General features: G+C 42.7%; 1 protein-coding gene across 1 annotated transcript in view; it reads right to left on the reverse strand.

Moving 5' to 3' along the window:
• ZFPM2 (zinc finger protein, FOG family member 2) overlaps nt 1-25,237 on the reverse strand; it is a 318,876-nt gene that overhangs the window by 244,585 nt on the left and 49,054 nt on the right. The window contains exons 2-3 of the mRNA XM_072151339.1: nt 14,755-14,913; nt 8,127-8,228 (exon numbers count right to left, since the gene is read on the reverse strand). Of these exons, the coding sequence (XP_072007440.1) occupies nt 8,127-8,228; nt 14,755-14,913 (261 nt within the window). The remainder of the gene's footprint in view (nt 1-8,126; nt 8,229-14,754; nt 14,914-25,237) is intronic.

The raw sequence follows: 25,237 nt of genomic DNA on the forward strand, positions 1-25,237 counted from the left end.
AGTAATAATCAGTCATCACGTTCTAGAACTTTCAGCTGTTTCTAGTGATGGAAAAACATAAAAATGGAGAAGGGGAAAGGGAGCGGCGATAAAATTGCAATGATTGAAATCACTGCTAAAGTCATAGGAGAGGCCTCTTTAAAGGGAACCTGTCATGAGGATTTAGACTTAACCTTCAAATTGCACAGAAATACATTTTTGAATGCTGTTATGACATCTAAGAGTCATAGTTGGTGAGAAGAGTCCCCTCCTGCCTACAATGAAGTCCCATAGCCCAGATACATCCAGAGGTGGGATGCACCCACTTCTCTCACTTTCGCGCATGTGGGTATTTAAAATTCTATCCGTTTCGGTGAGCTGTGGAGAAGTGGGGCTGCTCTCTCCCACCCCCTGTAAACCACAGAGTCGGTCTCCCTGCTCTGTGCTTTCCGTCCCACGTTCTGCACTCATACTACTGGGGGCATGACTGCTGACTATTGAGGGCTTGACTGTTAATTACTGGGGGCATGACTGCTGGCTACTGGGGGCATTATTATTGGCTACTCGGGGAATGAGTGCTGGCTACTGGGGTGCCACCGTGACTACTGATGGCAGGCACTGCATCTACTGGGGACATTATTGTGGGTACTGAGGGCATCACTGTGATTACTGGATACTGGGAGGCATCATTGTGACTAATGGCTACTGGGAGGCATTACTGTGACTAATGGCTACTGGGAGGCATTACTGTGACTAATGGCTACTTGGGGCATCACTGTGACTAATGTTAGTGGGGGTTGCTTCGACTATTGGCTTCTTTGTGGGTGCGATGTGACTAGATTAGCTATGGGTGCTTTGACAAAATTGAAAATGCATGCACAGCAATGTCCAAACTTGTTTTTTGTGCTGTATTTATTGTAAGTATTGGGCTGGTAATCGTGCTATATACGTCTATATGAACTTGGTTATGGAGCTGTATTAATGTTACGATCTTTGCTCTGGTGTATTTAACATGGTTCTGGTGATTTGTATGTAGCTTCAGAACTTCTCCTTCTGCTTGATGCTGAATATCCCTTTATAGAAAAGGACATCACTGTGATCTTGTCACTGTCCACAATCACAGGTTGGTGACAGTTTGTTGGCCTAAATCTTCATTTTTATTTAAAAAGTGTTTCTGAATCTTGTTAGCCAATTCAGGAGTGAGGACTGACAGGCAAGACCCCTATTATCATACATTAGGGCAGCACGGTGGCTGAGTGGGTAGCACTTCTGCCTTGCAGTGCTGGGGTCCTGGGTTTAAATCCCACCCAGGTCAACATCTGCAAAGAGTTTGTATGTTCTCTCCGTGTTTGCGTGGGTTTCCTCCGGGTCCTCCGGTTTCCTCCCACACTTCAAAACATACTGCTAGGTTGTTTAGATTGTGAGCCCCATTGAAGACAGGGACTAATTTAACATAAATTGTGCAGCGCTGCGTAATCTGTGTGCTCTATATAAATAAAGAATTATTACATTAGTGATGAAACAACCCCTTTAAGATTAATTTTCACTGGTTAGAGACACTAAGCGTTTCCCATGGTTGGCATTGCCAAATCCATAAAATCTGGCTGTATAATTTTAGTATTTTCAGCACTTATGATTGCTTATAAATATGGCATTCCTACAGTACCTTCCACCCAAAAATAATACTGTACACTAAGTGCAATTCTTTACCCCCCCCCCTCTTATTCTCAACTACACTTTCCCTTTCCCAATCTAAACCTTAGACCCTCTGAAGAGTGATCGCTGAGTTTTAACATTGCAAATATTTAATAAACTATAAAAAGCTGATAATCAGGACAATTTTGTAGGGATTTGCCATTTTTCAGTTCGGAAACAACTGTAAGCAGAACGCTGCAATTGACTTCCAGTGAATTGTCTAACGAGTCACAACAATGGGAAAACCAGCGACGGCGTGAAGGTCATTGCAAGTGGAAATCGTTACTTGAGATGTCCAGGCATCCTGGGGATAACCATTCAATACACATCTCCAATCTATTTAACCTCTTCACCCCTTGAGCCCTTTGGCTGCTGGTATTAGCTTGTCAATCCTCTTACTGTATCGCAACGAAAGAAAAAAAAATACCGGATCAAGCAGCCAAAAAACACATTGTAAAAAGTTATCGCGGGTATATGACAACCACTGATCACTTTACACTTGTCATATACATCACATTTACACTTATCATATACATCACATCTATATGTGCCATATACAACAAATCCTTGATGTACCATTTACATTCACACATTCCATATACATGACATCCACACGTTCCATATACATGACATTCCCACGTTTCATATACATGACATCCACACGTTCCATATACATGACATCCACACGTTCCATATACATGACATTCCCACGTTCCATATACATGACATCCACACGTTCCATATACATGACATCCACACGTTCCATATACATGACATCCACATGTTCCATATACATGACATCCCCACGTTCCATATACATGACATCCCCACGCTCCATATACATGACATCCACACGTTCCATATACATGACATTCCCACGTTCCATATACATGACATCCACACGTTCCATATACATGACATCCACATGTTCCATATACATGACATCCCCACGTTCCATATACATGACATCCCCACGCTCCATATACATGACATCCACAAGTTCCATATACATGACATCCCCACGTTCCATATACATGACATCCCCACGTTCCATATACATGACATTCCCACGTTCCATATACATGACATCCCCATGTTCCATATACATGACATCCCCACGTTCCATATACATGACATCCCCACGTTCCATATACATGACATCCCCACGTTCCGTATACATGACATCACCACGCTCCATATACATGACATCCCCACGTTCCATATACATGACATCCACACGCTCCATATACATGACATTCCCACGTTCCATATACATGACATCCCCACGCTCCATATACATGACATTCCCACGTTCCATATACATGACATCCACACGCTCCATATACATGACATACCCACGTTCCATATACATGACATTCCCACGTTCCATATACATGACATCCACACGTTCCATATACATGACATCCACATGTTCCATATACATGACATCTACACGTTTCATATACATGACCTCCACAAGTTCCACATACATGACATCCCCACGCTCCATATACATGACATCCCCACGTTCCATATACATGACATCCACATGTTCCATATACATGACATCCACATGTTTCATATACATGACATCCCCACGTTCCATATACATGACATCCCCACGTTCCATATACATGACATCCACACGTTCCATATACATGACATCCACATGTTCCATATACATGACATCCCCACGTTCCATATACATGACATCCCCACGCTCCATATACATGACATCCACACGTTCCATATACATGACATTCCCACGTTCCATATACATGACATCCACACGTTCCATATACATGACATCCACACGTTCCATATACATGACATCCACATGTTCCATATACATGACATCCCCACGTTCCATATACATGACATCCCCACGCTCCATATACATGACATCCACAAGTTCCATATACATGACATCCCCACGTTCCATATACATGACATCCCCACGTTCCATATACATGACATTCCCACGTTCCATATACATGACATCCCCATGTTCCATATACATGACATCCCCACGTTCCATATACATGACATCCACACGTTCCGTATACATGACATCACCACGCTACATATACATGACATCCCCACGTTCCATATACATGACATTCCCACGTTCCATATACATGACATTCCCACGTTCCATATACATGACATCCCCACGCTCCATATACATGACATCCCCACGTTCCATATACATGACATCCACACGCTCCATATACATGACATTCCCACGTTCCATATACATGACATCCCCACGCTCCATATACATGACATCCACACGTTCCATATACATGACATCCCCACGTTCCATATACATGACATCCACACGCTCCATATACATGACATCCCCACGCTCCATATACATGACATTCCCACGTTCCATATACATGACATTCCCACGTTCCATATACATGACATCCACACGCTCCATATACATGACATACCCACGTTCCATATACATGACATTCCCACGTTCCATATACATGACATCCACACGTTCCATATACATGACATCCACATGTTCCATATACATGACATCCACATGTTTCATATACATGACATCCACTTTCCATTAAACTCCCTGTATCACCGTATTTCACAGATAAACTTTATCTGACTATCCCATAGAAGAATCTTTAGAGAGATATTGCAGCTGCGACACATGAAGGTGCATGATAGATAGATAGATAGATAGATAGATAGATAGATAGATAGATAGATATGAGATAGATAGATAGATAGATAGATAGATAGAGCCAAATGTGGGTGCACAGCCTTAGCGTCACCCTTGTCTTTGAACCTTGGAGTGCTGCCTCTTCATTGGATTTAGATAGATAAGTAGATGTTACATATGAGATAAATATTAGATATATTAAGTTCTAGAACAAGATAATCAAATAAAGATGAAATTAGATAAGTAAAGATGATAGCTACATAGACAGACAAAAAGATGGAAAATGACAGATAGACAACAAAACACAAAGCAAAACTTTAGATAGGTAAATGGATAGATATAGATAAATAGAAAATATTCTAGATGAGAGATTGAAAGATGATACAGTATATATATATATATATATATATATATATATATATATATATATATATATATATAACGTATTAGCTATATTATCTATCCATCATACATGCAGCCCCCAGTGATATCTATGAGTATAAATAACACATTACATCGACATGATTCAATCTACACCAATAAATGCAGCTGACATGACTCAGGTCTAGACCATGACTATGCCGAAGCAATATACCAAAAAAAATGTCCGAATTTCTTTAACGCAGAGGAATAACTTCCCCCCATTGGTCTAGAAAGGGGGTTTATTCCTTTAACCTGCTGCGTTCCAGGTCCTTGAAAAAGTGGCTGATGGTAAAGAGAAGGACCAGAGCTCAAAGCCTTCCCTCCTCCACCGCTGTCTCTTCCCGACAGAGACGGAAGCTTTCTTCTAATAATCTGATCTCCACTTCACAACAGAAGATTTATTTAGACTGCCTCTTGTTTTATAAAGGGCTTGGAAGTCTGTAGTAATTTTTGACACTTTGTTATAATGTTTTCTATGACCACCCTCCCCAGCCTCATTTTCATACGGATACAAAGCGCAGTGATGAAATGATGGTTCATTATAGTGGTACAGAGCTCTTATCTTCATCCGGCAAGAGTCATTTCCTTCTAAAGATTGAAATGCAAATGTGAAAATTAATGATAACTGCATTATCTGATAGCAGAGATAATACTGATTCACTGTCAGGGTAACACACAGTCTTTCTATGATTTCTTCTCCGTCTTCACAATATTCCTCTTACTGTCAAACTATCGCTACTGTTCGCTGTGTTTCAGGGATGGGGGGGGGGGGATTTTTTTTTTTTTTTAATTTACATCAAATGGCATTTCCGTAGATTTTCTATCTAGCACATTTTCGCAATCAGGAGGAGAAATAAATGGAAAGCGTGACGGCTAATCTCTGCGTCCTTCTTGGGTTTCACGGATACTATTAGCAATGTTACGTTTTGGCGATTAATGTGTCTTTCTGAAGGTTGGGTATATAGATATTTGTATACATTTACAGGGGGGGGGGGGTATTGACCATAGACTCTAGAAGGAAGATATCCAAGTCAGTCATGAGGCCATTGGGGTCACCATTGGGGACTAATGTGGCCAGCACCATTCTAATGTCCTGTGATCGAAACTCATAGAAGAAGAGAAGACCTAATCCCATGACCAAGAGATGGACACACTGGACCCCACCCCCAGAGCAGACCACAATATATTTCAGTACGTTCAAGACTTGAAGAGTCATGGATAACACCATTTGGAAGAACATAGTCCACCAGAGCTTGGCCTAAGTTTTGCGTTGGCTCGGTGAACTAATGTAGGACTTCCATCTATCATAAATATTAGACATGTACCAGCAGTAAGTTGACCACTTAGGTTGGTCCTACCAACACCAATTGGGTACCAAAAACAACATTGCAGTACTGCGCCTTGTTCTTCAATATACCCTACCATGAAGGATATGATGGGTTTCATTTTCAAAGACTATATACCATATCCTTTTGTTTTCAAGTGAAATACAATGAGTTTACTCATTGGGAATCGAGCAGCAACCTAATCCTCTCCTTGTAATAACATGTCCATTCTCAGCCAAACCAAAAGGAAGAGCTCTCACCGCACAAGCAATGGGCCTCTCTTATGTATGACCAGTCAAATCCATGTGATAAACATGACAGTTCTGCGTCCCTGGAAACGTATGTCCATGACCTGGTCAGACTGGGGAACCCTAGGCCCCATAAAAACCCCAAGATAACTTAAAATTGTGTTGCCCTCTGGGGGCCATTATTGTTTTAGAGCCTGCCCCCCCCCCCCAAGCCAACCTTGCCTTGCCAACAGGACTATGGTTGGACACAAGATCCAGTACCAGCTTTTGGGGACTCACCAAAGAAACTTACATTGTAACCTCAGGACCTTGGACTATCTTTGAAGGTTTTACATTTTAAATAGATTCCACTCATTTGGAAATTTAGCACAAATTCATGACTTTCCAGATTAATTTAGAAAGCAAATGAGCAGTATGGCCAGCACAGCTTTTATAACCCATCACATTGCAAAGGAGAAAATTCATCTATATTCGAAAAACACTCCGCTAATCACATTGGTCATTGGTATAGCCAGATCATAAAGGGATGAGAAATAACGACCTGCTACATCAGATGTTGTGTATTTAAAGAGAGATTCTAGATGCATATATATAGTGGTGGCCCACGTCTTATATGTACAGTACATGGGATAAGTTGCTGAACAATAGGGATTTTACCACTAGGACCCCCTTACAGGAATTGAGCTCTTGTTTGAATGGAGGGTAGAGTTGAGCATGAGCATTGAGATTCTGTTCTTTCTCCATTGGACTTCTAGAGATGAAGTACTGGAGTGACGGGGAACCTTGTTTTCATGATGGGTTTGGTCTCTTGGGTTGTATTAACCATGAACATTGGACAACTGCAATAATTACTTGACTCAACATGGTCATACCCAGGGCAAGGAATGAATTTCTGTTTACGATCAATTGTGATTTTAGACTTACGGTACATCATTCTATATACTTCAAGGATGTGACATTAATCATTTAAACAGGTCTATACTTTGCAAATAAGAGTAGAGAATGGATATAAAGAGCAACACATGTTCTGGAGGATCCGATTTTTTGCAATGCTTTATTACCCCTGTGGTGGCACTACAGACATATGAACAGTTGTTGGGAGATTTTCTAACAGATCAAATCTGATGGTTGAGGGTTCCATAGCTAAATGACTCCCAACAAATCTACGTCCTACAAGAAAAATAGTACTACAAAACTACAAAAACAGATTGTCCCTAATGGGCCCAAATAGTACTTTAAATTGCAACTATATTGCATTTAAGGTTCCAAGATTCCTGGGAAGCCGGGGAAAGGATGGGTAAAAAGAAAGCATACTTATCCGATCCTGGCTCCTGGTTTCCCACATTGCTCTAGCACTTTGGGTATGTGGGAACCGGGAGCCGGAGCGGGTGTGCTTCCTATGTTTTTCTCATCACTGCCCCCTAGGGGTTTTCAAAGTTCTTAATAGAACTCAAATAGTAGAAACATAGGCACCTGAATGGACCAAAAGGTGTGGATAAATGTGAATAAGTGAATTCATATAATGTACTACTGAAGCTGAACCAGAGAGCAAAACAAAAATGTGCACAATTTCTGCTCCCGCCTTCTGCAAGATATGTCTTATGATAATATACATTACCATGGACAATGCACTCCGACGTAACTTTCTCAGCTGCTGTAAAACAACAACTCCTATCATCTCCATACCATTTAAGACCACTGTTAGTGGAGCGTTACATGTAAAAATATCAATATAGACACACAACAATATATAATATTTTCTCCTACCTGGTCCATCCCAATCATCGGCTACCGTCCCGGCTTGTAAAGTTTTGTCTGACAGAGCCTCTCCGTCCAGCTCTGCCGTCTCGTGAGCGCCCTCTTCTTCGGCTGCAAATCAAATAAACGGGAGCATGACTTATTCGGAGCGGAGAGTCACAGATTGCTATACGCATAGTACATGTAGTATTTGTGTACATAGACAGATACATCAATCTCAATGCACTGAAAACATGTAGATCTACAAAGTGCAGCAGAAGAAATACAATGTATAATAATGGGAGATATCTGCCAGCCTCCCGGCTTCATAATGTAAGGAGGATAATAGTCACACTGCTCCCGACGCGCTTCACATTCAGATCTGATTTGTTCTGCAAACTATAATCCTTTGTTTAAAAGTCTGGCAAACATTTCCTCCTTTATGTACACACTCCTTCAGTATCCCTGTGATCTTATTTTATATTACGCGGCTTCTTCTAGATTGCAATTTCCTTGAAGAAGCATTAAACAGATGGATTCAAAATCCAAGCCTGGATGTTATTTCTACTGGGCCCAGAGTTCAAAAGAAGGAAAGTAAATGTATCACTTTTCATTCAGGTATAAAGAAGAGATAGAGGGACGGGGTTCAAAATATTCTCGTGCAACTTGTGCTGTTAATTATGGCAATAAACATTAATTATCCTCTCTTCTTTCATAAGGGTGGTCCTGGACACTAGTGAACCCAGTTAGTATATTGAGTGTTGAAACTAATAAACTAATAAAATAATTGGTTGCAAAGAGTGTGTGCATGAGCGTGCATGTGCATGCCTGTGTATGAGCGTGCATGTGTGTGCTTGTGCATGAGCATGCATGTGTGTCCGATGCATGAGCGTGCATGTGCGTTCTGTGCATGAGCGTGCATGTGCATCTTATGCATTAGCGTGCATGTGCGTCCTATGCATGAGCGTGCATGTGCGTCCTGTGCATGTATATGTGTTGTTTAAAAATCCATTTAATTTGTGATCACCTAAATAGAGCTGTGATTGGTGGTGATATGAAAGTTGCACTTTATGAAACAAAATTTTATGAGTCAAGTGCAAATTGCTTCAGTGGATGTAAAGTTTAGACTTACATACATAAACCATAAATGTGCCCATTTTAAGGTCTCTGGAGACCTCTGGGCACAAAATCTGGTGGGTGACTATTCTAATTAATTATTAATATTCTAAAGTTTTGCCTACTTACATGCTAGCTTTGCTGCTGGCCTAGCTGGCACAATGTAGTACTGACAACTAGTCCAAGTCACCATGCCAGTCCCACTTGAGGATAGTTCTCTCTCCTCTTCTCACAGGTGAGCTGTGAGCTGACGGTAAGACATTTCTGGTGGGGGCCCCCTTATGAATTAAGTGGTGGGGGGCCCGGGTGCAAACTCCTGGAGCCCTCCCTAAAATTCGGCCCTGCATAAACCAGTGTTTAGTAAATGGTTGATCCATACACATAATTAGTTGTCAACAGCTCCCAACAAAAAATATGAAAACTGACCACACTATAAGATGAGTAGAGTATAAGAAGATAAAAAAAATTTACTGTAAATCTAAAAATATTTTTGCCCATTTGGAATTTTCTGAGAGAAATGTAGACAACAAAAATTTTAAAAAAAAGTTAAGCCTCTGAAATAAACTCTATAATTCTATGTGGCTCCTCACTTTCTGGTCTAGCAATGGTCAAGGGGATAAGATACATATTGATCAGAGAATGTGACTAGTGGGGCAGTAAGGTGGGGAGGAAGAAGACGTAAAAAGTCCCAATGTGAAAAGCGTGATGGAACGCATACATGACCCTGCTCTGATCAATGCTCTGCACTACACAAGCCTCACAAAAATGATTGTGGTACTGGTCATGTGTGTGTTTTGGTGACCTATTATACAGAGCAAATCTGATGACTGGGGCACCCTGTGGTCAGACCATAGCAATCAGTAACTCATGTGCTATATTGAGGAAAGGCAATAAGCTACAATATTTGGGCAACCACATTCCTTATAATAAATCTGCTACAATTTTGCACCCCGTCCCCCCATACTACTGTTGTCCCCCAATATACAGCATTTTTACCAATATATAAAGTGTAAACCAAAGACAGCTGACTGCTGAAGAGCATAATGCTAAATAATCTGAAAGCATCCAATTACTATTTACATTAATAAGATGGAGGGTGTCCCTAGTGAGGGGGTTGTATCGGACCTGGAAAATAACAAATCTAGGCAGAAAAGATAATGTGGAGCCTGCAGGTGGGGTCTGAAGCTGTTAACACGGGGGTGTTCAATCAGCTCTAATCACTGATCTATCAGTGTCCTCATTCTAGCCATATCCTGCGAAAACAAGGAGTCAAAGATTCAGGTCAATAAGCTTATAGGCGATTTGCACAAACGTCTCCTACAGCAAGGTAAAGTACAAAGTCAAATTGGCTTTTCTTCCAAGTACATTCATTTGTTTGTTTAGCCTAAACTTGTAATTCCCCCTTCTAAGCAGAATTCGCATAAGGAAGGAGGAGAAAGCTGATGGTGATGAAGATGTTTTGTTGGTGTTAAAGCAGTAGTAAGAGAAATTTATTCCCTGGTTTAAAGGGATATGTTACAAAATATGAGTCTTTTGCGTGTAACAATAAAATTAGGAATTGTCTCCTTTGTAGACAATTACATTGGAATAGGATGTGCATTGGTGCAGGTTGACACACAGGGGCTCAATTACTAAGGGCCCGCGGACTGCACTATGGTTGGACTATCCAACGATTTCCGATGTGCGGCGCGTTTAGAAGGGCTTTTTGAAGCACGCGATCGGATTTTGGCGCATTGGCGCCAGCTTTCATGCGACACAAATCGGGGGACGATCCGACTGTTTCAGACAACGCGCAGGATTTATTATCTCAAATTTGGTCGCAAGACATGCACGGATCGGCAATCGCGACAGGACCGGGTAAGTAAATGTGCACCACAATGTAAGTTCGACATGAACTGGAAAATCTTCCAGGCCACGAGTAAAATATACCTATAGTCCCTATGATACTAATGGAGGGTCCTAACTGGCAGCAAATACCTGTATATGTACCTATGGGTGATCATTGACCCCAACATATATGCCCCAGGTTTCTATTGTCAACTCAAACTGGTTTCTATTGTGAACTGTCAACTCCAGTAGATGCCACATCCTACTGCAGCTAGGGCCCCCTCCAATTGATCAACTCTCCTCCTGTAGCTGATGCCTCATCTAGTAGCTGACACCACCTTATGTAGCTGACAACTCCTCCATTAGCCTCATGTGGTTAAACACTTTCAGCTCTAAGCTCATTCTTTAGCTGGTACCTTATCCTGTAGTGGACACCTCCTTTTGTAGCTGACACCATCTTCTGTAGCTGACAACTCCTCCTGTGGCAGACACTACCCCCTGTAGATAAATGACACTTCCTCCTGTGGTGGACTCCTCCCTTAATATCTGACAACACCCTCAGTAGCTCACATCTCCTCCCATAGCGGACAACTTCTCCAGTAGTTCACACCACATCCAAAAGCTGACAACTTCTCCATCAGCTGACACAATTTCCAGTGGATGACAACTCTTCCTGTAGCTGACATCTTTTCTTGTAGCTGACACCACCTCCTCCCATAGCTGACAACTTCTCCAGTAGTGCACACCTCATCCAAAAGCTGACAACTTCTCCAGTAGTTGACACAATCTCCAGTGGATGACAACTCCTCCTGTAGCTGACACCTTTTCTTGTAGCTGACATCCCCACTAGTACAGACAGCCCCTCCTATAGGCAACACCCCTTCTATTAGATGACAGTTCCTCTTATAACTGATACCTCCTCCTACATCTGGTAGCTCCTCCCATAGCTGACACCTCTTCCACATGGCACACTGTAATAACTATAAAACAATAGATAGTTTACTTCTAAAAGTCTCTCCATTACCAATTGTGTTAATAGATTGAATGAAAAAGTTAATCAATCAAATCTAAGAAGTGGTCTCTTTACTTCAAAGGGGGCTATAAGTCTCCTCTCCTTACACATGTCCAATATGATTAGATTACTGTGCTTTTTTATAGAAAAAACTTTTCCCGACCGATTTCTGCTTTACCGTTAGGGTCACAGTGCGCCAAAGAATAAACAAGTTGCCAAGCAACGGAGCGAGAGAGACGGCACCGAAGTTAAACATTTCATGAAAGAAGCATAAAATCTAGAACTGTGGTAGACTCCGGAATAATTAAAGGAGATAACACGGAAGATATTGTATAAATATACTTATCTATTGCTATAAACATGTCGTATTTTATCTCTCCAGTTAAGAATCACATATGACATTTATTATGTGGTTACCGCTAGAGATTTCTTAAAGGGGCTGTGAACTTGATAATTTTTTTTTTCCCGTAATTTTATTTGCTATGATATAGTTTTATGTTATTCATTTATTATAAAGTTTAAGATTTTTTTTTGAACTTTGTATAAGAGATACAGTTTAACTACAAATATTGGAGGAGATTTATCACGGCGCCTTCCTAGGATTCGCTGGATCTATCAAGAGACCGATTCTGGTAAATCCAAGCAAGTGGCTGCTGGTGGGGCAGTTCAATGGCAACTCCGGCCTGGGGTAGAATTGCGCTATAGCTGCCACCTGAACCGGCACAAGATGTAGCTGGTGGGCAGGTGTGGGGTTTTCCTCTTTAGAGCACCCCTTTAATGCCCCTCCATGTCCACTTTGCATAGGGGTGGTATTAGTGGGGCAATAGACACAATTCCTGACTGTGTGTCAGGAATTGCACATCTCTCAGGTCTTGTACATCAGATTACAGGTGTACAAACCCTGAAAAATTTGCCACATGGCAAAACGGGGGTAGGAGTGGAGATTTGCCTAAATGAGGTTTATATTGGGTATATTGTTTATCCAAAAGTGGGCGTTTCTGAAGTTTTTTTTTAAGGGGGTAAATACCGACCAATTACAAGTGATCAGTCCAATATGAGTACATATGATTTCATGACACTAGATAGGGAACAGTGTGACATCATCCTAAACAGCAATTATTCATGTCTACTAAACATCAAACCACAATCGGTTTGATGTTATGTATAGAGTAATTGGGGAAATTTATTAAGCCTTATTCCTGCCAGTTTTTCACTTTGGGTGTGATGGGGCGGAGTTCAGGGTGGAACTGGGTTGGCAGGAAGCTGACAAGACCTTGAAAGCCCCGCCTACCATATTTACTATAGTTGCCACCAAAGAACTGGTTGAGATTGTAGCTAAAATCTCTTCCAGAACATCGTGCCTTTCTCAAGCCAGGAAAGAGGGACAGGGGGGGGGGGGGGGTGGAGAAACGATTGTCGATAACAGGGATTGCCCTTTTTAATCTTATGTTACAATTAAAGTGAAGTTTTATTCCAACACTGGTGCATTGGACTCCACAAATCCTTATATAGAAACCAGGTCCGTAGGTACAGGGCAGCCAACTGGAAGTTTGGGGCCCCTGACTGGCAAATATTGTGGGCCCCCCGCAATCATAATACGGCGGAGGAGGGTTTTCTGTGACTTAGGGCCCTTACTCCTCCTTAGGGCGCCGTAAACACAGTCACACTAAAGAACCCCTGATGGCGGCCCTGTGTATGTAACTGAGAAATAAAGTGGAAAAAATTCTAGAAAAAGTTTTGCAGTGATTGCCATTCGCAGAATAGTCATCTAAAATGAATCACGGAAATATGATATAGCAACATACAACAGTTTACAAAGTTATCTGCTAATTTGTGCTTCCAAAATTTCAAAAAAAAAAAAAAACAAAAGGTTACAGGTTCTTTGAAGCAGAATCGCAGGCGGGTGACTTTGTGTCATGAAGGGATATTAATTAACGTTACACAGAGATATAAATTCAATTAAACCATAGCAACAAATAAGCAACGAGCTCACATTATGTGGACAATGAAGAAAACTTGTTAATTGATGTTTTGGCTCTTATTTGCATTTCACTAGAAACATAATTGGACAATGTGGATTCATTATTGTATATGAAGGGATAAGACTGTTCACATGTGAGGTATTCTGCCCATTGTTTTATTATCATGTGACAAACTCCAGGCATTTTACTGAAACTTGTCATCATTTTGCGATGTGGTTTTTGGCTACACCGGTTTTACAGGAGATAGATATATAGATTTGGGAAAGATACTGTATATAGATCTCTTTATAGTGGTCTCTTTATTCCAAAACAAGTGAAGTTTCAGCTGTACAAGCTTAAGATAGATATGAATAGATAATCAATAGATAGACAGACAGATAGATTGATTTATAGATAGATACTGTAGATAAATAGACAGACAGATAGATATCATTGGACAAATTCCTAATGGTCGAGACAAATCAAATGATGGTAGGTATCCAGGGGATGTGATATATAGAACGATAGATAGATAAATAGATAGATAGATAGATAGATAGATAGATAGATAGATAGATAGATAGATACATAGATAGATAGATAGATAGATAGATAGATAGATAGATATGAGATAGATAGATAGATATGAGATAGATAGATAGATAGATAGATAGATAGATAGATAGATAGATAGATAGATAAAAGTTAGATAAATATTAGATGTTTTTGGATCATACTGTACCTTTGTTACAAAAATATTCCACATCCTCACAGGTCATATTCTCTGGCTCAAACTCTGTTGAAAAACTTTCTTCCAGGGGAAAGTCTTCCTTTGTGATGATATCATTTTCATCGGACACACAATCTTCCTCCTCATCCTCAATAGCATCTTCTAGGGGTCCTTAAGATACAAAACAATTAAGACTGTTATTATAGATGGTCGTAGAATGCAGAAATGATGGTTGTGCACATTCCTGACCTGTCTCCAGTGCATAGGTCAAAATAGAAAATGTGCAGCAAGTGTCCAAATTTTTCTTTTGGGATGGAATGTTAGTAAATAAATATTTTCTCAATATCAATGTAGATGTTAGCTGGGAGACTTGCAGACATCCTTAGCCGAGACACACAAGTGACGCAGTGAATATTTAGTGGACAGGGGCTCATTTACTAAGGGTCCGTTGGACGCATTTTCGTCAGGTTTCCTGACGATTTTCATTTTGCACCGAATTGCCCCAGGATTTTGCCGCATGCGATCGGATTTTGGCGCATCGGCGTCGGCTTGCACGCAATAGAAATCAGGGGGGTGGGCCGTCGGACAACCCGATGGATTCAGACAAACTGTGGAATTTAAAAAAGGATTTATGTCGCAAGATCAAGCACTCACATGCACCAGGAAGAAGAAGGTGAACTCCGGCGGACCTCGGGAAAGAAGCGACGGATGCAGGAACTCAGGCGCACGACCATAGTGAATCGCGGCAGAGCCGAATCCTTGTCGGACAATGCCCCGCGGTCTCTCATGTCACCCCATACAATTGTCCATCAGCAGTAATAGTTAATGATCCACAGATAAATTTTTACTATGACTACAAGATCATACCTATTGTTGTCTGTAACTATGGAGACACATAGATCTGCATTGTAACTGTAAACACAAATCAATAACACATATTCAATTTGAAGGAGAATTTTAAAAGCAATTTTTTTTAACTTTTTTTATTTTAAACAAACTGGGACAGTAAAAAATTGTTGCAAAAGTGGACATAACGCATACATATGAATGAACTTAGAGATCTAAAGCCTTAAAATCCTATTCACACAAACAAGCTTCTTCTATCATGTAAGTCGTAAATGATGTTTTCATTCATGCAGTACCCTACTTAGAGACACGATCCGTACTTGCTCAAAATTATGAAAGCGTTATTTCACCTGAAGCCGCAAGAGATTCTTCATGAAGCCTCAACCACTAGGACGCTATATCCCGAGTCACTTTGATGTTATGACTGCCGCAGACATTTCATTTTCCATACCGTAATGAGATGTCACCCACTAGGGCTTTAGATTTTGTTCTATGGTCGTAGGCAGGAACAAACTGCTACATTATACAAAAGGAACATAACTTCCTTCTTGCTCCTTGTAAATAATCTTAATATTGTCCTAATTCTCGTTGTGTTCTCACATTCTAAAACATTCTAATTCTCAGATTTAGTGGTCGCACTACGGGTAGGTTATAGCAAGAGTTTGGCTGACTGTACCGATACATAAGGTACTATATGATGTTATGTATGTGTATGATTACGAAATCTTGTGATTTGAGCATAGGTCGCTGGAGGACCTTGGGCAAAAAAATGGTGGGTACCCTTTCCCAATAAGGATATAGCACAAAACCAGTAGATAATTGTTAGTGGATACAACTGCTGTTGAAGTCCCTAAACACAATCTGAATTGTGGACTTTCTTCCATATCAACTATCGAGGAAATCAAGGTGACCAGGTTAGTGATAACCAAGGTAATCAGGAACTAGTTACCCTCGCACTCAGTAGATGCTCAAATACTAGATATCTACTAGGTGATAGTACATGGAGAACGATGGAGCTATGACTATTAAAACCATAAATATACTTATAGTATTCAGATCATCAGTCGATTTATCAACCATCTATTTTGTACTCGATATTTAGCCAAGGTCCATTTAGCAGATATGAACAAAAAATTGGGCATGTTCTGATCTGAAGGGAGATAATTGCCACCACTAGAAGTGTCTGTAAGCAGCTTCTTCCTACCGATAACATTGGGTATACTCTTCCTCACAGAATGTGCATGTATATGGGATGGTCATGAGAAAAATGTGTTCTATTCCAACATCACAACTCAAGTTTTGTACCTTCTAAATCTTATGGTAATGAATATCTGAGGAATATTAGAGTAATCTTGAGGACTTCAGATGAGGTGGACATCTTCTTTGTTGTACTTTCTAGCGCAAAGAAAACGGATCATGGTTTAAAAAGTTATTTCCAAGTATCTGCTTTCCTAAAATTCTATTTCCTTATTTCAAGTCTACATCCTATTTATTGATGTGTAACAAAATAGCATGGCAACAAGGGTGGCAAAGGTTGAAATCGGTGCCATGTACTTTCTAGATACCTCCATTATAGTATATTAGAAAACCATGGCTTCAGTAGACATTCTCAAGAGTCATAGTTGAAGTGTCTCAATAATTCATGTATGTTTGTATGTACAGGCAGTCCCCGGGTTACGTACAAGATAGGTTCTGCAGGCTTGTTCTTAAGTTGAATTTGTATGTAAGTCGGAAGTGCATACTTTATAATTGTAACCTTAGCCAAAAAATTTTTGGTCTCTATGACAATTGGGTTTTAAAAATGTTGGCTTGTCATAAGAATCAGGATTAACAATAACTCTTAATTACAGACACCTTTAATAACTGTTACAGCTTTTTATTTTAGCCTGGGACTAAAGTACCGTAAATGACCAAAATCCAGAGGTCCGTTTGTAACTAGGGGTCGTCTGTAAGTTGGGTGTTCTTAAGTAGGGGGCCGCCTGTATATTCCAATGCATCATTATGATACTGTAAACCTCGGAGTGCAGGAGCTTCACATCTGCTGCATAGGTTCCTTCTCAAATTTGTTCAATGATTATAGCCATGGCTAGTTGCTGGCTAGATTGGATGTTCGGCCACCAACTTGGCAATTTGTCCTGGTGAGGCAACCGTACCCGAACACCCATCCCGACCATTGTGTCTACTCATCTGCACATCTAATCAAAGAGGGTATTTAGAGTTTTGTTTAGATGGTAATGGACTTTATGCACCCCAGTATGGCTTGTTCTGTACTCCCGATACAATTCATTTGTGTATAACAGGGTATTATGACACCAAAAACAAAGTACATCATACAGCATACTTTTCATAATTTTTATCTTTTCAAGTCGATGTCAATGCCCCTAAGCTCCACTTGGACACTTCTACAGAGACCTTAAGCTGAAGAATACCCATAGTTCCTCACCACAGGCCTTGACGAGCGCGGCTCATACACATCCCACCGAGCTCTTTAATGAAGGTATGTTCGTTCTGTGGACGTTGCAAGACCACATAAGCCTTATGTAATTGAGCTTAACAGCGAGAATAAAAGTCCTATTTCTCCAGCTTCTAAAAATCTATTTAATTGAGTAAAGTTCCTCCTGCAGACACTCACTTTTTAACATGAGTTGCATCAGGGGATCTTGTAGGATGGAAACATTTTTATTAATTTTTCTCTTATCTACGGGAGGATGTTGCTTTTTTCATTTACATTCCTAGCCTCCAGGTAGCAGAGTAGAGAATCATAGACTAGAAAATTTTTGATTAATTTCTTTCCATGTGTTATGTTATTTCTTATATATAATTGATTTCTTTTGCTTGTAGCTGTACATCTATTTTATATCTGCACCTATTGCCTTCCTTCAATCAAGAAAGTTGAAGAAAATTACCTGAATTTTGTTAAGTTTATTAAAAAAAGGGAGCGCTCGGAATATTTAAATTGTTAAGTTTATTAAAAAGAGCTGTGTGAATATTTAAATTGCGTTTTGAAATGCTAACGAAAGGGAGATATTACAGAATTTTAATAGTAGGTTCAATTTGACCCACCGACTTCTGCGGGAAGGGTCAAAAATTATTCAAATTGTTTCTTTACACTCAAAGAAGAAAACCTTTGATTTTTTTCTAAATGGATTAATATTCTTCTCGGCTGGGTCTTTTGACACGTTGCTGTATGACAGTATTAATTCTACTGGTGTATAAATTTTTCAAAGACCTTCCCGCTTTCATTTTCATGTACGCTCTTAACTTTTTTATCTTTGCTATTATGATAGAAGGAGCTTTTATTAAGACTTTTTGGCCTTCGTTTGAGCCGGCCAAAATACGGCTGATATTTTACGGGAAGAGCCACCTTGTTTTTTAGAGTGACGGAAAAGAGAGACTAAGACCGGGACTCTTTTCTTCTCTCGTTTTAAGTAAATAGCTTAAGACAGGGGCATCAAATGTTAAATATTTGGACTATCACAAGAGAAAAAAAATCTTGAAAAAGATTCCTCCAGCAAAGGAAAAATTTCACAGGCAAACAGTTAAAAAAAAATCCAAAAATATAACCCAACATGATTAAAAACAGATAAGTGACCCCAAAAACAAACAAAAATCTTATGCATTGCAGACCTTCATAGGTCCTTATTAGAGATGAGCGAACATGCTCGTCCGAGCTTGATGCTCGGTCGAGCATTAGGGTACTCGAAACTGCTCGTTACTCGGACGAATACTTCGCCCGCTCGAGAAAATGGCAGCTCCCGCCGTTTTGCTTTTTGGCGGCCAGAAACAGAGCCAATCACAAGCCAGGAGACTCTGCACTCCACCCAGCATGACGTGGTACCCTTACACGTCGATAGCAGTGGTTGGCTGGCCAGATCAGGTGACCCTGGGATAGACTAGCCGCTGGCCGCGCTGCTCGGATCATTCTGTCTCTGGATGCCGCTAGGGAGAGAGCTGCTGCTGGTCAGGGAAAGCGTTAGGGTGTTCTATTAGCTTACTGTTAGGCAGGAGTGATTCTCAAAGAACCCAACAGCCCTTCTTAGGGCTACAATAACGTTCTACTTTTTTTATTTTAATTTGCATCTTTTACCATTTTGTGAGGAATTAGCAGGGGGACTTGCTACCGTTGTGTTTAGCTCTTAGTGGCACACATATCCATAGCAAAGACCGAAGTGGGAAAATTCAGTAGGGGTTGGATTTCTATTAGGCAATAACTCAGTGTCATCTCATCTGGCATAGTAGTGTGCTTCCTTTGATACTTGGCTAGAAAATAGCCATAGGAGAATACAAACAGCTTCTTGAAGCCTACAGTAGCGTTCTATATATTTGATTTCTGGTTGATCTGCTGGTGGCTGTAGTTTCTGCAGTGCATGTACTTGCCAATTCTGAGCAATTTGTAGTGAGACTTGCGACCGCTGTGTTCTGCGCTTAGTGGCGCACATATCCATAGCAAAGGCCGAAGTGGCAAAATTCAGTAGGGGTTGGATTTCTATTAGGCAATAACTCAGTGTCATCTCATCTGGCATAGTAGTGTGCTTCCTTTGATACTTGGCTAGAAAATAGCCATAGGAGAATACAAACAGCTTCTTGAAGCCTACAGTAGCGTTCTATATATTTGATTTCTGGTTGATCTGCTGGTGGCTGTAGTTTCTGCAGTGCATGTACTTGCCAATTCTGAGCAATTTGTAGTGAGACTTGCGACCGCTGTGTTCTGCGCTTAGTGGCGCACATATCCATAGCAAAGGCCGAAGTGGCAAAATTCAGTAGGGGTTGGATTTCTATTAGGCAATAACTCAGTGTCATCTCATCTGGCATAGTAGTGTGCTTCCTTTGATACTTGGCTAGAAAATAGCCATAGGAGAATACAAACAGCTTCTTGAAGCCTACAGTAGCGTTCTATATATTTGATTTCTGGTTGATCTGCTGGTGGCTGTAGTTTCTGCAGTGCATGTACTTGCCAATTCTGAGCAATTTGTAGTGAGACTTGCGACCGCTGTGTTCTGCGCTTAGTGGCGCACATATCCATAGCAAAGGCCGAAGTGGCAAAATTCAGTAGGGGTTGGATTTCTATTAGGCAATAACTCAGTGTCATCTCATCTGGCATAGTAGTGTGCTTCCTTTGATACTTGGCTAGAAAATAGCCATAGGAGAATACAAACAGCTTCTTGAAGCCTACAGTAGCGTTCTATATATTTGATTTCTGGTTGATCTGCTGGTGGCTGTAGTTTCTGCAGTGCATGTACTTGCCAATTCTGAGCAATTTGTAGTGAGACTTGCGACCGCTGTGTTCTGCGCTTAGTGGCGCACATATCCATAGCAAAGGCCGAAGTGGCAAAATTCAGTAGGGGTTGGATTTCTATTAGGCAATAACTCAGTGTCATCTCATCTGGCATAGTAGTGTGCTTCCTTTGATACTTGGCTAGAAAATAGCCATAGGAGAATACAAACAGCTTCTTGAAGCCTACAGTAGCGTTCTATATATTTGATTTCTGGTTGATCTGCTGGTGGCTGTAGTTTCTGCAGTGCATGTACTTGCCAATTCTGAGCAATTTGTAGTGAGACTTGCGACCGCTGTGTTCTGCGCTTAGTGGCGCACATATCCATAGCAAAGGCCGAAGTGGCAAAATTCAGTAGGGGTTGGATTTCTATTAGGCAATAACTCAGTGTCATCTCATCTGGCATAGTAGTGTGCTTCCTTTGATACTTGGCTAGAAAATAGCCATAGCAATAGGATAGGATTGTTTGGTTTTAAAAACTCAAAAAAAAACAAAAAACACAAAAAAAAAAAAAAAACACAAAAAAACACAAAAAAAAACAAAAAGAAGTAAAAAAAAAAAAAAAGTTATAACTCTCATTTTAAAAATGTTTAACCCGAGGGCTAGGGGTAGAGGACGAGGGCGGGGACGTGGGCGTCCAACTACTGCAGGGGTCAGAGGCCGTGGTCCTGGGCGGGGTGAGACACCACCTGCTGATGAGGGAGCAGGGGAACGCCGCAGAGCTACACTCCCTAGGTTCATGTCTGAAGTTACTGGGACTCGTGGTAGAGCACTGTTGAGGCCAGAACAGTGCGAACAGGTGATGTCGTGGATTGCTGACAATGCTTCGAGCAATTTGTCCACCACCAGTCAGTCTTCCACGCAGTCCACCCATGTCACCGAAATCCCCACTCCTCCAGCTCCTGCACCTCAGCCTCCTCCCCCCCAGTCTGCCCCCTCCCAGGAAAATTTGGCATTTGAACCGGCATACTCTGAGGAACTGTTTTCTGGACCCTTCCCACAGTCACAAACCACTTGTCCGGTTGCTGCTGAGCAATTTTCCGATGCCCAGGTTTTCCACCAGTCACAGTCTGTGGGTGATGATGACCTTCTTGACGTAGTGGAAGTGTGTAAAGAGGTGTCCGACGATGAGGAGACACGGTTGTCAGACAGTGGGGAAGTTGTTGTCAGGGCAGGAAGTCCGAGGGGGGAGCAGACTGAGGGATCGGAGGATGATGAGGTGACAGACCCAAGCTGGGTTGAGAGGCCGGGTGAACACAGTGCTTCTGAGACGGAGGAGAGTCCTCGACCTGAACAGGTTGGAAGAGGCAGTGGTGGGGCCAGACGGAGAGGCAGGGCCAGAGCTGGTGCATCAGCGCCACTGTCAACTAGTGAAGCTCCCGTGGTGAGGGCTCTTGCGGCGAGGGCTAGATCTTCAGAAGTGTGGAGGTTCTTTAAGGAAACACCGGATGACCGACGGACTGTGGTGTGCAACATTTGCCAAACCAGGCTCAGCAGGGGTTCCACCACTACTAGCTTAACTACCACCAGTATGCGCAGGCATATGAATGCTAAGCACCCCACTCAGTGGCAACAAGCCCGTTCACCTCCGGCCGTGCACACCACTGCTCCTTCCCCTGTGTCAGCTGCTAGTCAGCCCCCTGCCCAGGACCCTGGCACAAAAACCCCATCGTCGCCTCCACGATCCTCCACAGCATCCACCAGCGTTCAGCTCTCCATACCCCAGACGCTGGAGCGGAAACGCAAATATAGTGCAACCCACCCGCACGCCCAAGCCCTTAATGTGCACATCTCCAGATTGCTTAGCCTGGAGATGCTGCCCTATAGGCTAGTAGAGACCGAGGCCTTTCGCAACCTCATGGCGGCGGCCGCCCCTCGGTATTCGGTCCCCAGCCGCCACTACTTTTCCCGATGTGCCGTCCCAGCCCTGCACCAGCACGTGTCAGACAACATCATCCGTGCCCTGACCAACGCCGTTTCTGACAAGGTCCACCTGACCACGGACACGTGGACGAGTGCTGCCGGGCAGGGCCACTATATATCGCTGACGGCACATTGGGTTAACTTGGTGGAGGCTGGGACCGAGTCTGACCCTGGGGCTGCTCATATACTGCCGACGCCGAGGATTGCGGGGCCTACCTCGGTCCAGGTGTTTCAGGCCTACTATGCCTCCTCCTCCTCCCACCCCTCCTCCACCTCCTCCTCCGAACTACCATCCGTGGGCACGGCGCCATCAGTCGGTAGCTCTAGGCACAGCAGCAGTGCCGTCGCTAAGCGACAGCAGGCGGTGCTCAAACTGCTGAGCCTAGGCGACAAAAGGCACACCGCCCAAGAGCTATTACAGGGCATCACGGCGCAGACTGATCTGTGGCTGGCACCGCTGAACCTCAAGCCGGGAATGGTTGTGTGTGACAACGGCCGTAACCTGGTGGCGGCTCTGCAACTCGGCAGACTGACACATGTGCCATGCCTGGCCCATGTGTTAAATCTGATAGTGCAGCGTTTCCTCAAGACATACCCCAATCTGTCTGATTTGCTCACGAAGGTGCGCCGCATCTGTGCGCATTTCAGGAAGTCCAGCCCAGATGCTGCCACTCTCAGGGCAGCGCAGCGCCGCCTCCAACTGCCCGCTCACCGACTGTTGTGCGACGTGCCCACGAGGTGGAATTCAACACTGACCATGTTATCCAGAGTTTACCAGCAGCGCAGAGCGATTGTAGACTGCCAGATGTCAACTTCCACCAGAACTGGTAGTCAGGTCAGTCAGCTTCCTCAAGTCTACAATGAGGAGTGGACGTGGATGTCTGATATCTGTCAGGTGCTGAGTAACTTTGAGGAGTCAACACAGATGGTCAGTGGCGATGCCGCCATCATCAGCCTCACCATCCCGCTGCTTGGCCTGTTGAAAAACTCTCTGGTCAGCATGAAGTCGGAAGCTTTGCGCTCGTCACAAGAGACGGGGGAAGAATATTCCCTTGTTGATAGCCAAAGCACCCTGAGGTCTGTTTCTCAGCGCATATCGGAGGAGGTGGAGGTGGAGGAGGATGAGGAGGAAGAGGAGGAGAATGTTGGCGAGACACAAGAGGGGACCATTGTTGAGTCCTTCACTGTTCAGCGTGTATGGGCAGAAGAAGAGGAGTTGGAGGAGTTGGAGGAGGAGGAAATGGACAGTCAGGCCAGTGAGGGGAGTGAATTCTTACGCGTTGGTACTCTGGCGCATATGGCAGATTTCATGCTAGGCTGCCTATCCCGTGACCCTCGCGTTCAAAGAATTTATTCCAGCACCGATTACTGGGTGTTCACTCTCCTGGACCCACGGTACAAGCAAAATCTTCCCACTCTCATCCCTGGAGAGGAAAGGAGTGTGAGAATGCATGAATACCAGCAGGCCCTGGTGCACAAGCTGAAACAGTATTTCCCTTCTGACAGCGCTAGCGGCAGAGTGCGTAGTTCTGCGGGACAAGTAGCGAGGGAGAGTAGGCGAGCAGGCAGCTTGTCCAGCACTGGCAAGGGTACGCTTTACAAGGCTTTTGCCAGCTTTATGTCACCCCAGCAAGACACTGTCACCTGTCCCCAGTCTCGGCAGAGTAGGGCTGATCTTTACAGAAAGATGGTGAGGGAGTACGTAGCTGACCATACCATCGTCCTAAATGATCACACAGCTCCCTACAACTACTGGGTTTCAAAGCTGGACATGTGGCACGAACTGGCGCTGTACGCCTTGGAGGTTCTTGCCTGCCCTGCCGCTAGCGTCTTGTCCGAGCGGGTTTTCAGTGCAGCTGGTGGCATCATCACCGATAAGCGTACACGCCTGTCGACTGACAGCGCTGACAGGCTGACGCTTATTAAAATGAATAAAGGCTGGATTTCTCAGAATTTCCAATCTCCACCAGGTGAAGGAAGCTCAACCTGAATAATTGATCCACTCCTCCTCCTCCTCCTCATTTTCCTCCTTCTCCTCCTCTTTGTACAGTAAAGCAGAGGAAAATGGCTATTTTTTGACAGGGCCCACTGGCTCTTGCTATAGTACTTCATGCATTTAATTTTTCTGGAGGGCCACCTACCCGGTCCTCTGTTTGAAACAATTTTTGTGAGTGCCACATACAGGCACTCAATCTATTCCATTTTTCTGGAGGGCCACCTACCCGGTCCTCTGTTTTAAAAAATTTTTGGGACTGCCACATACAGGCACTCAATCTATTCCATTTTACTGGAGGGCCACCTACCTGCTCCTCTGGTTTGAAACATTTTTGGGACTGCCACATACAGGCACTCAATCTATTCCATTTTACTGCAGGGCCACCTACCTGCTCCTCTGGTTTGAACAATTTTTGGGACTGCCACATACAGGCACTCAATCTATTCCATTTTACTGG

Source organism: Engystomops pustulosus, chromosome 5 (assembly GCF_040894005.1).
Source record: "Engystomops pustulosus chromosome 5, aEngPut4.maternal, whole genome shotgun sequence".
NCBI lineage: Eukaryota > Metazoa > Chordata > Amphibia > Anura > Leptodactylidae > Engystomops > Engystomops pustulosus.